General features: G+C 37.0%; 1 protein-coding gene and 1 long non-coding RNA gene across 3 annotated transcripts in view; one reads left to right on the plus strand and one right to left on the minus strand.

Moving 5' to 3' along the window:
* Positions 1 to 6,860, minus strand: part of LOC122346940 — a 29,615-nt gene extending 22,755 nt beyond the window's left edge. The window contains exon 1 of the long non-coding RNA XR_006251183.1: positions 6,301 to 6,860. This is a non-coding gene — a long non-coding RNA (uncharacterized LOC122346940). The remainder of the gene's footprint in view (positions 1 to 6,300) is intronic.
* LOC122346939 (LIM domain containing preferred translocation partner in lipoma) overlaps positions 1 to 15,277 on the plus strand; it is a 159,986-nt gene that overhangs the window by 117,617 nt on the left and 27,092 nt on the right. For both annotated transcript variants that reach the window (XM_043241840.1, XM_043241841.1), the window contains exon 7: positions 2,575 to 2,656. In XM_043241840.1, coding sequence (XP_043097775.1) covers positions 2,575 to 2,656 — 82 coding nt within the window. The remainder of the gene's footprint in view (positions 1 to 2,574; positions 2,657 to 15,277) is intronic.

Consider the following 15,277-nt stretch of genomic DNA (forward strand, 5'->3'; position numbering starts at 1 on the left):
CAAAAGGCCAGAACATTCGATGCATGCGAGTATGCGAGGATGTATGCGAGTCTATGCATACTTTAATTCCCCGTTCCTTAATGTTTTTCTATAATGCTAAATATAATGCAAATGCTAACATATATATAAATAACCGGTCGTACACACACCGAGAGATAATTACACACAGCACTCTTTTTAATTAGTTGTTTTTCTTGTCCACAATAATCCACTGTGCCCACTCAGACTGTTAAATTACATGTCAAATTGTCATAAACCGCACGGAGCGATTGAGAAACTCAAATGAGAAACTCCACACATCATAGTTCTTGAAAACACGAGGCCCCTCATTCTGTGAAGGGATACGGGTCCGCCCGGGAACCCAGACACAGGTCAACAAACAGATCCGCGGAAACTTTCCTGAGCACTCCTCGATTGTTTGCATCCATCCACAACATTCTGTGTCCATATACGAGCAATTAACCCCCACCATAATAATTAGCTGTCTACGGGAAGTGGAGATACGCTGAATTAAAAGTTTTTGTGTGGGCTACATGAAAGTTTTCATTAGTTTCCCTCCCACCGTCTGCGTGAAATGCCGTCGCCGGCTCTGTATCTCACTGACAGAACGAGTCTCACAGGCCTGACAGCGTGCAGATTGGTGCGGGAACTTGTGACAAGAAAGGAACCGCATGAGCGAACAACTTCGGGGCTGATAAAGTTGTTGCTAAACTGAGGCAGAACGGGTGTTTTGTGTCTGTTGGTCAGAGGGAGGGAACCAAAGGTTGTGATTTGTGTCTGTAATTGATGCTTTTATCTGAGCTCTTCACAGACGGGGACATCCTGCGTTAACACCAACACCAGAGGCATCCAGACCTCTGGCTCCGTTTTGTGTTTAACCCCCCGGCGATTTGCAGAAGTGTGTGTTTTTTTGTAATTGAACAGGGTTGTTGATGTGTTTTTTTTTCGGAGTGGTTTCCTGTTTGACCTTCTTTTGGTCATTGTGTGATCTTTAATGGTTTTGGATGCAAAAGCCCTGACATTTGGTTAGGATTCTGATTGTTTGTTTGCCGGTCTGTATGTGGATCACCTGGCTTGGTCATTTTGATCGTTTGGTTAAAGGAAACGGAAGACAGAGGCGTGATATGTTGAGTTGTACCTATTTCTGACTGAATTAAAGCTGTAATATGTAATTTCTTTACCACTAGTATATAAACTCTTACGCCTGAAATTTCTTGACATCCTCCACAGATGAGATTTGAACGTGGCAATTTAAAATGTTGCCATTGTCACCGCGTCACTAAGACATGCTCAGGCGCCGAGATGAAATTCTGACTCTTATTGTGTTATTTGTAAGGTATTGACCTTGAGAGTCATTTGCTTGTTTATAATGTTTAATAGTAAAAAGGAAAAAAAGTTGTTCTTGCAGTAAAGAAAACAGTAATATTAGTAATAAATAAATAAAGAAAATATATTTTTTTCTGTAATAATTTTGATTGTGTTTTTGTTATATTATAATAAACGTCTTATATTATTTTTTTCTTATACTACTTATATTGCATATTGGTAATAAATAAATGTACAAATATTTTGTCTATATAATATGATAATAATCTAGAATATATTTTCCTATCAATGTTATGGGTTTGAATTAAATAAAAAGATTTATTGCATCAACATGCGTTAAAATTGGTCAAAAGTGGCAGCAAAAATACTCACATTATTACAAAAAATTATTACAAAATAAATGTTCTTCTCTTGATCTTTGTATTCATCCTAGATTCAATAAATAAACAAACAAATAAAGAAATTAATAAAGCAACGCAACCATTTCAACAATGACAATAAAAATTATTATTTGCTCACCAAATGAACATATTACTTGTAATGTTGTAATTACTTGTAACATATTACGAGCAATGGCTGCTGAAAATAAATCACATAAAATACAATATATTAAACTAGACAACAGTTACTTTAAATTGTGTTAATATTTCACTCTAATAATGTTTTGCTATATTTCTTCATCAAATAAATGCAGCATTGGTGAGCAAAATAAATAAATAAATAAATATCATAACCCCCAGACATTTGAACTGCAGTCTAAGTTTTATCAAACTTCGCACTGCAAGATCTTGAAACACGAACACAAACACAACACACAGCGCTTCGGCTCAACTCTTTTGCCAATGAAAGTACAGGAAGAACCTGTCATTTAAAAACAAGCTGTAGATGCAGGTAATGAAGTAAGATTTTGAGTGTTTGAGTGCTTCGAAAAAAGCAGTTGTCACAGCCTTCACTTTACCTTCTGAAACCTCAGCAACAGTCTTGACGTCTGAGTTATTTGTTAGGCTTATGATCTCGTTAGGATGCTGATCCATCTAATTAAGAGACGCTTGTGCACATCCATGAATATCTGTTGCATCAACTCATCATTTAATTAGCCTGCCGTTATCTCGTTATGGTAAACGGCACCGTGTTTTAGAGAATGTTTGTGGGCTTTGTGCTCCCGTACCTTTGCGTACAAGCCGATTAATGTGTGATTGAGAGCGTACATAATGAATAATCATGGTGTGTATCTTTGCTGTGTTTCAGGGTCGTCCCGAGGAGGAACTGGACCGTCTGACGAAGAAGATGCTGTACGACATGGACAACCCCCCCTCTGAGGAGTATTTTGGTATGTGACCAGTTTACCTCACACAAACCTGCCTTCATACAGCCATTAAGAACTATTTGCAGAAAAGCAAAACTAGCCAACTTAAGTGTCCAAATACATTTTAGAGTCATTATTATTGTTACGATTCATCCTCTATTTCCAGGATTTCTAAGCTTACTTAAAATGTTCTTATTGTCCATTTTCATTGCTTTGCCCATTCTCTGTATATCCCACATCCTTACAAGCCATGACTGGTTAATTATAACTAATTAATTATATTAAAGTTTAAATGCATTTTAATTGTTAGTCTTTTTCTAACTAGCCACGACATTGACCCGCAAAATTGCTAATTTAATTGTTATTATCCGCAATATTGCGTCTGGAACAACAACATACAAATTATGCGACAGTAGATAATCTCAGGTGATTATGTGCTTTATTCAAAGTTTACCAAGTCAAATACGAGTTTAAATATCATATTTCGTGGCCATGCTGAAAGAACCAATAGGCAGTTTACCTCAGATCTTGAAATAAACTAAAAGCAAAAATGCAAACCAACAAGTGTATTTCATGATAGAGATGTTATCAGTCACTCAGTATGTGCATTTAATAACGTTAAAAAGGTTTAATATTTATGAATTAGATTATAAACGTATCCATTTCGTTGTTAAGTTAAGTGCTATGGCTATGGCTAGCTTCCTGCAGAATTCAGTTCCAGGGGCCTCATTTATAAGATGTTGTGCAGAAACCATCCTAAATTTCACCTTACCATCATTTCTCCGGCATGCGTACGTGCGATTCATAGAATGAACAGACGAACAGAAATCGAGCGCCTCTCTTTCAGATCTATGAATCGCAAATGAATGGTTTCAGCTCTTGTAAACGTCTCCTAAGTAACATTGTTAACACATAAAATTTCACCGAACATCCTAATTTAAAGCAGCGAGCTGCAAGAACAGCTTACATTTTCAAAAAAACTGTAATACTCTGCCGATAAAAATGTGCGTACGCTGTCATGGAATTAAGCGTAAACTCTATACGATCAAATCTGAGAATACATAAGATTTATAAATGAGGCCTCATGTCTGCTCCAATACACCTGTGTGTAATTATCAAGTGTTCTTGAAGATCATAATTAGCTGGTTCAAGTCTGTTTTATTATGGTTGGAGCAGAAAGGTAGATCTCCTGGAATAGGAATGGGAACAGCAGGTTTTGTTTTGCAGAAGTGTGATTAAGCCTAAAGTATGTGTTGAAGTGTGGGATTGTTTTGTAGCAGTCTGAGCTTCCTTCTTTTTACCGTAAGTGTCAGAAGACATTCCCTGTACTTCTTCCTATCAGCTCTTACCGGCAGCTTCTGTTTTCACTCTTTAGTTGGGAAACAGAGCTCACTGCTTTACACATCTACTTCAGCTTCCTCAACTGTCTGAGAAGTCTGATTTAGATTCTTTAAATTAGTACTAGTAGTAGAAGTAGTACAATGAAAAACAAATGTGTGTGTGTATATATATATATACACATTTTAGACATATATAGACATTTTAGACTGGTAAGATTTTAAGTCTCTTTTGCTCACAAAGGCTGCATTTATTTGATCCAAAATTAACAGTTTTCTAGATTCATATATTTCTAATGCAGTTTATTCCTGTGATGGCAAAGCTGGATATGGTCATTCAGAAATCATTCTAATATGCTAAACGAAGCATTTATTATAAATGCGTAAAACAGCTATAGAGAAAGTCCAGAACCAATTATTAAATAAATCAAATAAATATAAAAAGTACTTCTGAGTGATAGTGTGTATTGTTAGAAAAGCTTTTGTTTTAGATAAATGCTGTCCTTTTAAACTTATATGCTTAAATTTTTATACATTAGCTTACAAATGTTTCAGATTAAAATAATATAATAAAACTCAAATGAAATCTCTCCTTTGCTATTTTTTATAGATGAATATAATTTCAATTATATATATTTTTTTAAATTATCAATATATTTTTTTATTATTTTTCTGTTCTATTTCTTTTCTTTATATTTATTAGGCTATATAATTCTAAAGAAAAATAAAACCCTTGCCGTGTATGTTTACTGCACTGGGCTAACTGAGGCTTGTCATAGCACTCGCATATTATTGCTCTTTTGTTCATTTTGATTGCTTCTATTGATAAAAGCGTCTTCTAAATGATTAAATGCAATATTAAATATGCTATATAAATGCTATTATATCATATTTCCTCACTGATATGAAAAACCCCTAACCTCACAGTCAGCCTCACAGGCTTGACAACAAAAGCTGTAACATGTTTTCACTCTATATTGGCATGCTTTTTATTCTGAAGTGCTTAGTTCAGGGCCTGAATGTATAAACTGGTTTGCGTGAAGCAGGGTGTAAGGGTTAAATGAAACAAGAGAGAGGGTGGGTCGGGCTGATGTGTCCTGCTTTCATCAAGGCATGTGTCAGCAGCGAGTGGCCCGGAGTAAACGCGTGGCACGAGTGCACATTGCACAGTCACAAGCGCGCACACACACACACATATATATGCGCAGTGTTTGCAAACTGCCTTAATGGCTAGAGGGAGGTTGAAAGCAGGCTAGTGAGCCTGTAAATGGGTCTGTGTGAACCCAGGTCAGCCAGGCATACCCAGTCACTGAGAATGTCACACACAGCCACAGCATCTAACCAAGAGCACAGCACTCCTGGGATTTAAGAGAGGGGCTAAAAGAGGAAGAAAGCCAGGGGTGTGATGAGGTTAAAGAAAGTAGGAGAGAGGAAGAAGAAGCATTGTATGTGAAGGTCAAAGTCCCTATGCAATTGTGGCTTTTAGTTTATGTCTGTTAGCTCAGTGGCAATCTGTATTATAGTGTACTACTAAAAGTTGACAAAACAACCTTTAGCAGACATACAGATTTAAAAGCTCTGCTGGGTGAATAGCACTTTCCACTAAGCTTATATTGTATATACTTTTTATGAAGCATTAGAAACTTCTTTACAGTAGGATTTTATATTCTATAAACATTTTTAGAGTGTTTTTGTAGAGTGCTTTTTTTTACATTGAATTTTTTTTTTTTTTTTTGTGACCACAAAAGTTATCGGGGGAATATTTGTAGCAATACATTGGGCCAAAAATCATTAGGCTATTAAGTAAAGATCATGTTCCATGAAAATATTTTGTAAATTTCCTACCTTAAATATATTAAAACCTAATTATTTTTTAGTAATATGCATTGCAAAGAACTTCATTTGGAAAACTTTAAAGATTATTTTCTCAGTATTTTTTTTTGCAGCCTCAGATTCCAGATTTTCAAATGGTATAAATTAGGTATAAATTATTAAAATATTATTATTAAAGTATAAAATATAATTATTAAAGTATAAATAATGTCAGTGTACATTTAAGACTGGTTTTGTGGTCTTTTATTTTATTTTATTTTATTTGTCTGTTCATAATGTCACCTGAGCAATAAGTAGCAGTTTGTGGTTTTACAGAGCTATAATGTAAACTTTTTAAAAGCAGACCTTTGATTTAAGCGAGCCCTGTTTCAAACGGAATATAAAGACTATATCGAGAAAAAAAAATAGAAAATGGTGTTCATGGGGTCTTTTATGACAAAACAAGATACGCATAAAGCATCAGCACACATTTTAGACCAAGACCGCTTCCGTTCTTACCTCTTCCATTGCTCCCTTTCTTCCCCACACATCTCCTTCCCCTAAGATTTCTCTTATGATCCTGCAGGATGTCATCCAGAACTCCTCTGAAGATCTGCGCTGTAAGACGAGGAACCCTTTGAGTATAGAAACTCTGTAATTGCTACCCATCTGATTGCTTGTTCAAGGCCTCCTTACTTTTAAAAGGGCAGGATAGGGGATAGAGCGGGTGTTGTGAGTGACTGCTGGGGAGGAACCCCAAGGCTAATAATTAACTAAATTAATCAGAGTCAATGCCATGATCTCTCCCGGCTGGACGCTTAGCGCTCCCTCAGTTGAGGATATTGTAGTTTGTACTGGTGGAACAGAGGACTCTGGGTCTCCAGAGAAAGCCACGATTCAGTTATCTTCTGTTTCTCATACTGAATACAACATGCCTTAAGTCTGAGTCGGGATACATTGGCGTAATTATTAGCAGAGATTGGTTACATGGTAATTCAGCTGTACCCTGTGCTAGAACATAATCCGTTAAAAGACAAGGAACACATAATAGTTTTCACAGTTGGCCGCATTCATCACAGTTCAAGCCAACACACACAGCACTTCCTCCCTCCATTACGAGGTATTTTCATTTCTAAAGAGCACAAGCGGGACGCAGAACTGAATAATGCAGACTTTGAGGCACACTGTATGTGTCGTGCTAGTGAATCGCTACCAAAACTGTCTCTGAAGTTTCTGATTAATTGATACTTCTATCTCAATATACTCAGCAAGAGATCCTGTTCTTTTTTTTGTGCTCTGAGAGATTGCGTTTGTGTAACTCATTAGGGAACTCTCAGAAGAGTTTAGATGAGGAGCGATTCCTTAGCTCCACAGTTTGGCTCTTCAAAAACTTCTCGGGCGCAAACATGCGTCAGATCAATTTTCAAAGATTTTTAAAAATCAGATTAAAGATTTCGAAAGGCAAATGACTCAACGGTCAACCAGAACTTTTTTTCTTTGTGCCGTGGTTAGGAGTTGGGAATAGCAGCGTTTTTTTCTAAAGTCAGCTGGAGATGCTCTCATAATTTATAAGACATCTTGCCATTAAAACTTGATGAAGAATCTTGGAAGAGTTTGGGATTTTTTGAACACGTAGTAGAGGGACGAGACCCCAGACGTTGGACTGTAGTAAATGGGTCAAGTGGCATTCAGCTTTGTGTTTCAAAAACGCAACACTATCAACACTTCTGTAAAAGGCTACAGTGTCCCGGTGTGTATTAATAGAGCTTTCTATCAGAGAGCGTTGTGCATTGTCCTAGATACTCTGGTTGAACATTTGCATATTACTCACTTGCCCTTAGCGAAGTCTCGGGAGTGTGCTTTAAAATTCACTCCCACTTGTGTGCGTGAAAATGTGGGATTTGTGGCATTTTAAAGTGCTCTAACCCTAAAACGGGTCAAAAACTGCACTGACTCTGTCCCGCCGGTGAAGTTTCTGTGTGCAGGCCAACACACTGACTGTTCTTCACTTTAAATCATGCTTTTCATTGTCTACTTTTATAGTGGCACTTAAAAGTGCAGAGGGTAAAATAGGTATTGAACACCACACCATTTGTCTTAGTAAATATATTTCTGTTCACATGACTTTTCAACAGATGTCGGTAACAATTCAAGAGTTTAAGAAATTAAGTTCAGTGTAAAGGGAAACAACACAGAAGAAATGGAAGCGCAAAAAGACATGGAAAGCGAAGACATCAGCTTAAATCTATCAGTAATTAGAAAGCGATCCTGCCCATTTTCATTGGAAATTAATATGAGAAATTAAGTCAGTGCCAACTGGTGTCCTATAAAAAGGTGTCATTAACAGCGTGAAGCACAAGAAACATTTCATAATGGGGAAAAGCAAAGAACTTTTGCAAGACCTTTGCAAATTCTCTCAAAACATATTGATGAAATAGATTACAGATGGGTTGCTGTACTTCTGAATGATCCAGTGAGCACTGTTGGGGCCATAATAAAGAAATAGAAAGAACATCATTTCATCATACACCAGCCATGTGCTCCTCCCAAGATTTCTGACAGAGGAGTGAAAAGAATTAAGAGTTGTCCAAGAGCCAAGGACCACTTGTGGAGAGCTTCAGAAAGACCTGGAATCCGCATGTACAATTGTTTCAAAGAAAACAAGAAGTAATGCACGCTCACCATGCAAGATCTCTGTTGCTGATGAAAATGCATGTTGAAGCTCATGTAAAGTTTGCTGCCCAACATTTATACAAGCCTGTGAAATACTGTGTGAATATAGTCTGGTCAGAATTTTTTTTTTTAATGCTATAACACACCATGTTTGAAACTGCACATCACCTCAAAACATCATGGTGCAGCACTGGCTAAATTCATATAATTGAAGAAAGGAATAATAGAAAAACGTACAGAGACATTCTTGGTAAAAATCTGCTCCTATCTACCGACTAGATGAAGATGAAATGAGGGTGGACATTTCAGTGAGAAAATGATCCCAAACACACAGCCAAGGAAACTCTTAATTGATCTCAGAGAAAGAAAGTAAAGCTGCTAGAATGGGCCGACCAGTCACCAGACTTTAGTCCAATGGAAAATCTATGGAAAGAACTAAGTTTAGAGTTCATAGAAGATGCCAATGGAACCTCAAGATTGGAAGAATGGGCCAAAATCACGCCTGAGCCACGCATACGACTAGTTTCTCCATACAGGAGGCATCTTGAAGCTGTCATTAGCAACAAAGGCTTTTGTACAAAGTGGTAAAAAAATTTTAGTAACCGTGTTCAATACTTTTTTCCTGGATCATTCCATTTTATGACACAGAACTTCTGAACTTTTTGAACCTTTTTGTTTAGTTTTATGTTTGGATTATTTCGGTTGTTACTGACATCTGATGAAGAAATGTATGTCAACAGCACCTTTAGAAATATATTTACTGAGAAAAATGCAATTTGCTCAGTACTCCAGTAGAGAATTTAGCACCTAGTTAAAGTTGATTATGGGAATTACTGAACAAAACACAGATTTATCACCAAATAAAACACTGAAATGAGTTCTGGTCATTTTATTATTTTATCTAATCTAATTCTCTTAGTTGTTGGTCCCAGCTAAGTATATATTAGATGTTTGTAATTGTATATTTTACATTAATAACATATATTCACATATTTTTAATGTTTTATTGTTTAATGTCACACCATTACTAACCACAGACGTAGTTTCACAAAATGTTTCATTGGCAATATTCTTTTCCACAATGGACCACAAGAGTAGTTTTGTTGAACTATAAGAAGCAATAGTCTACTAGCCTGCATGCTTTGTTTACAAGCTGCCAATGGGTTCCCGTGGTGATTCTGGGGAAATAAAGCTTGTGTTTAGCTTTGAATCAAAAGAAAAAGATCCAGACCTTACCTGCCTTCGACAATGTGAAGTCTCTGGTTAATAAAACAGACAAGCAACTGACCAGAAGTGAATGAGAATACAAACACTGAAACTTGGCTGAGGGCTGATGCTCCCGACTTCACAGTTGAAACTGGTTTTCCTTGTTAAGAGTAAGTTATTAAAAGTAAGTCAAATAATTTTGCTTATGAAATCAACAATCTCAAGGGTAAATTCCAAGTTTTGTGACTCAAATTACAAGCTTGCTGTGGGGCGTAACTAAATTACCTGCCACACAGGTTTGTGGGATGTTTTTTTCAGAGGGCGTAGTATATGGAAATATAAGGAAAAAGGTAATATAAGATTATGAAATACAAAATGATTTCCTTTTTTTCTAATATCAGCCCTTTCTTCTTTGTCAATCACAAAGACCCTGAAGAACCTACTGAACCAAACAAGTTCATGGGATAGGGAGGACATGGAAAGCACTACTGTAAAAAACAACTTTTTGAGAAAAAAATAATCTACAGGGGATGACCTGAAACTTTAGCACAACGGTGTTGTGGTATAGAATGAGAAACAGACTGCTAGAACCGGATAGTTCAAGTAAAACTTGGAGCAGATGAATCTGCAATTGAGTTGATTTGATCGTTTTAATCACCGGTGCAATCCTGATCCCCTAGCACTATATATTGTATATAATCCTTCACTTTCTAGATTTGGTTCTATATACTGTATGTAGAATAGATTTTATTTATTGTAAAGGCAGAGCAAATAGATCCAATAATAAAATCCAATATAAAAACCTGCAATGATCAAAAGTATTTATGCGGCCAGATGAGACTCAATGAGATTATAGTGTCCTGAGTTTAAATGGTTGATGATTAGATGACCTCCCTCCCATTTATGTTTGGCTTCTAGCAGTTGAGAGGCTCATGAACAGACAGATAGCAGCAGAAGTGGGTTAGATCATGTAACTATCGCAGATGAGTCAACACTTAGACTGTATATTGTAATGAATGGCACGTTATTTCCCTTTTGATATCTTCTGTGGGACAGTATGTTATTTTTTTAGAAAGTGTTGAAAAGTCCCAAAGCATGTCAACAGGGAAAGGCCTCTCACCCCCCTCTCCACTAACTCTTCACGTCCTTGAGAACTTGTTTACTTATCTTTAAATTGCTAATTTTCAGTAGAATTCGTTCACTTAATATATTCCAAACTTCTTCCATGGAACACGAAAGTGAAATTTTGAATAATGTTATAATTGTTATTTTCCGTGTAAATACTATGAATGGGCCTGAAGCTCTCAACCTTCACAAAGAAACCAAAAGTAAGTGTATAGGTACCATAAAACACTCCAAAAATTGTGGTTCTGTAATATCATGTTGTCATATTTACCCGCGGCGCTTAATGCGACAGGTTTTTTTTTCTGGAGCATCAGAAAAAAATAAAATCTGTATTTGTTGTCCTCAGTGCGAAAAGCTGGATCCCAAAATCATGTAGTCATTGTTGGAAAGGGTTCAAATACACAAAAGGCTGGAAAACCTAAGAATTTGTGGGTCCTGAAGGATCTTGCTGAATTACAGCAGGCAGTTTAACTGTTCAGGACAAACAATGGACCCTAAACAACTATCACTAAACAAAACAAAATAAAAATAAGATAAAAAAACAGCTGTGGATCGTTCAGGTAAGAACACAGTGTTAAGAATCAAGTTGATGTAAAATTTTAAATGGGCATTTATTCAACTAATTCAACTAATATATTTCTCTTCTAGACTATATGTAAACCTATTTATGTGAAATATCTTATTTAGGTCAGTACTAAATAAACACGCATTTTGAATGGTCCATCTTGTTTTGATTAAATATGTAATAATTTAACACAATATGCAAACGTTTTATTTCAATATACGCACACGTGCATATGTATATATATATATATATATATATATATATATATATATATCCTCATTTATTGTCCTCATTTGTAAGTCACTGTGGATAAAAGCCTCTGCTAAATGACAAAATGTAAATATATTTCTAATATAATTCATAATTTCATTATGCAAAAAAAAAAAATGTCCAGGATATTTTTACATAACTCATATCCGCGAAAAAAAGTTGAGTTTGGAACAACGTAATGGTGAGTAAATCATGACAGCGTTTCCATTTTTAGGTGAACTTTTTCTTTAAATAATTAAACTGGGTTCTGAATATGTAGTTATATCCTTGTCTGGATCCTGCTGTTTCTTTCCAGACACACATGAGTATTGGCTGCTTTTTATATTCTCGTATGCTATGTTTATGTTTCAGTTCTTCAAGACCAAGGACACGCTGCTTTCTAGTCTTACATCAGAGTGCGGCGTGCCACTTAAATCTGTCTCTCCTCTCTCGCTTTCTTCTTTTCCCCAGCACCTATTCTCTTTTCTCTCCCAGCTCGCACTTCAGATGGTCAGCGAGGGCCTGTTTCCCGCGATAGTTCATGCGAGGTGATATCATCTAACACGAAACCTTTATTGTCGGAGAGCGCGGGTCGGCGATTGTGCTTCGTTGAGACAGCTCCACTGAGGCTTGCAAGATTGTCTGCATTGCAGGCCTAGTTTAAGGAGCTGGAGGGCTTACAATGAATCACGTTGCTAGATTTCATTCGTGGGTGAGCGTTTGACCCCAAGAAGAGAATGTTTTGCGCCACACAAACATGCGGCCTTACACATTCGCTCGCCTCCCCGCTCCGGCACTCTTCTTTATCTCTGTCTTTTTTTTTTTTTTTATGTTGGCCCTATTTACACTCTGGCACCTGTCCATGTCACAGTTCCCACCTACTTCCAGGACATGTAACCCATACGCTTCCCCCACACCCTCTCTCTCATCCGCACGCTGCCCCGAAGGCCTGACACACTGAGAGGTAATGCATTGTGGCATGTAACTCCCCCATTTCCCTCTGCTCCGGAGTCACATCCCATTCTGCTTCATCATTATTTGCTGACATGGGAATGAGATTACAGGGGTTATGGGTAAGGGGCATTGAGAGATTGAAGCGCATTGATGCCACTCATTCTTTTTGACATCTGAAGTAAAACCAGAATCAAAACAGCTGCGTAAAAGGCATTTGTGACGAGCGTGCAAAGAAATAACAGAAAGAGAAAATAGGGAAAATACAAAAAGAAGACCTGAACGTTTCGTGCAGCCGGATTCTCGCAAAATCTATGCCGTTTAATAATCATATAATATTTAATATGTATTGATCCACTTCAAACGTTGTCTGGTGTATGCACAACAACAAAACAGAAGCAATACCCAACAATACATTGTATAAGATGATTATAGATTTTTCTTGTATGCCAAAAATCAATAGAATATTAAGTAAAGATCATGTTCCATTTAAGATATCGTGTACGTTTTGTACTGTTATATTAGTAATATCGCTAAGAATTTCATTTGAACTATTATTTTCTCAGTATGTATTTTTTGGACCTTCAGAGTCTAAATTTTTAAATATATCATTTTGGTTAAATATCGTCCTGTCCTAACGAATTATACATCAATGAAAAGCTTATTTATTCGGCTTTCACAGAATGTGTTTTTCTCAAGTAATAATAATAAAAATAACCTTATGACCGGTTTTGTGGACCGGGGTCACAATTATGTATTGCATTTCTGAATAAGCAAAACGATCAAATAATATGGTAAATTAAAAAAAAAATGATGGTGTCATTGTATAGTTAGAACTTTATATAAACGAATAGCTATAAAAACATGAGCGCCATAAACATCCTTAACCTCAATAATATTTATTTGCAACTCTAATAAATAAACATTTGGCATGACTTTTTACCTTTTTTTTAATTCTCTGCACACAGAGCCCGTCACAACAGATTTATTTTTCTCCAGCTTTCTGTGCGGGTGAAAAAAAAAAAGCGCGTGTTTGGTAACATTGCTCTGTAATAAATTTGTGAATTAGAGCAGCATAATTTGCTGGAGCGGAATTTGCCGTTGAAACAGATGTTTTTTAAATCGTTTCATTTTTTCACTCCAGCTGCAGGAATGTGTTGTTTGCTATTGTTCCTAAAAAACAAGATGAATTCCATCTGCGGGAATCTGTCTTGCATTATTGCTACTATTTCTGTCTAATAACGCTCTGTTGTTTACACCGCAAAATATTCTTTCTGAAGCAACAAAGTTCTTGCGAGCCCAGAATACGTGTTGTGGATCTGTTGTGTTTATTTGTTTACATGCGCGTTGTCACGAAGCGCTTTGTCTTCCAGTACTGAGAAGGCTGCGTTTCCTCCTTAAAGAATCGCACCTTCTTTTCTCAGCGAGTGAGGAAAGTTTGGCCTTCCACAAAAAAAAGTTCTTTGCGTTCCCTCTTTACACGCCTGATCTTTGATTTCCGGCGATGTAAGATCAAAATTGCTGCTCGCGCTCGCGCCGCCTTTCATGCACCCCTCTTGCATCGCAGCGTGAAAAAACAAAGAGCGGCGAGACGGAGATGTGCAGGAAATCTTAGCAGGCCTGCCACTCAAAACATCCACCATCGCCAAACAACGGCATCTGCCTGCCACCACAAATACATTAGAAATCAATTATTTATGGAACGCAGTCAAGAACTCTTTAATCTTCTCCTTTTATCCAATTAAAATGCCTAACCGCTTTAAGCCTTTCACAATGCTTGTGAGCAACACGCTCAGCCTCTTTCTTCTTCCTTCATTCCGTCCTTATTATTTCGTCTTTTTTTTTTTTTTCTTTTTTTTTTTCGAGGTTGCATATAATAAAGAGTCGAGGCTTCATAGGGACGGTGAAGACAGAAGAGAAAGTGTATAAAGTGTAAATGAACTCTTCCACTCCTAGCCCTTCTGGTTACAAAGGAACTATTTGAAGTTTTAATATGAAGACTCGCCTTCCATTCCCAGAGCAGGGGACACGGGGGAAAGCCAAGGCTCTTTCATGAGCTCTTTCTGCCCAGTGTTGAGGGGGAGATTCAAAAGCAGTTGAGCGGGATAGAGATGTACAAATGCCGCTTTCATTATGCAGGAATCTGGTTGCGGCCTTTTAACGCAAATATGTTAACGTCGTGCCCCGGAATCGCTAATGGCAGTTCGGCGTTTGTTTATTCGGTTTTAATCACGTAATTCGCAACGGATTACCCTTAAGCATCACACACATCTTTGCAAAATAAGAAATAATCAAATACTGTACCCGACACCGTACATGACAACTAACTGAGATCTAAATTAGACGTTTGTGGCCTTTATTTAAATGCTGCTGTATTTTAGCAGATTCAAACAAATGTAAAAAATCAACTTATTCTTCTATTGTATGGATAGTTCGAGGCTTTCAGGGGAATAATGGGCGTGAAAAAGGGACCGGAAATGTTCGTTTAGCAATTTCACTGGGTTGCATGATTCCTCCTTTGCGAGGTTGTAGTTACAGAGTGGCTGATAGTAAAAAAATGTGCCGATTTATTAACTGAAAAATAAACCTTTTTCTATTATTCTCAGTCGGAGACTAACTGTGAGTCACCAGAAATGTTTGCGGCTACAAATGAGTCAACGAACATTTAGGCCCCACAATTAGAGAGACAGTTGTGAACATGTCTCTCTGATCTCCTGCCTGCACCAA

Source organism: Puntigrus tetrazona, chromosome 6 (assembly GCF_018831695.1).
Source record: "Puntigrus tetrazona isolate hp1 chromosome 6, ASM1883169v1, whole genome shotgun sequence".
NCBI lineage: Eukaryota > Metazoa > Chordata > Actinopteri > Cypriniformes > Cyprinidae > Puntigrus > Puntigrus tetrazona.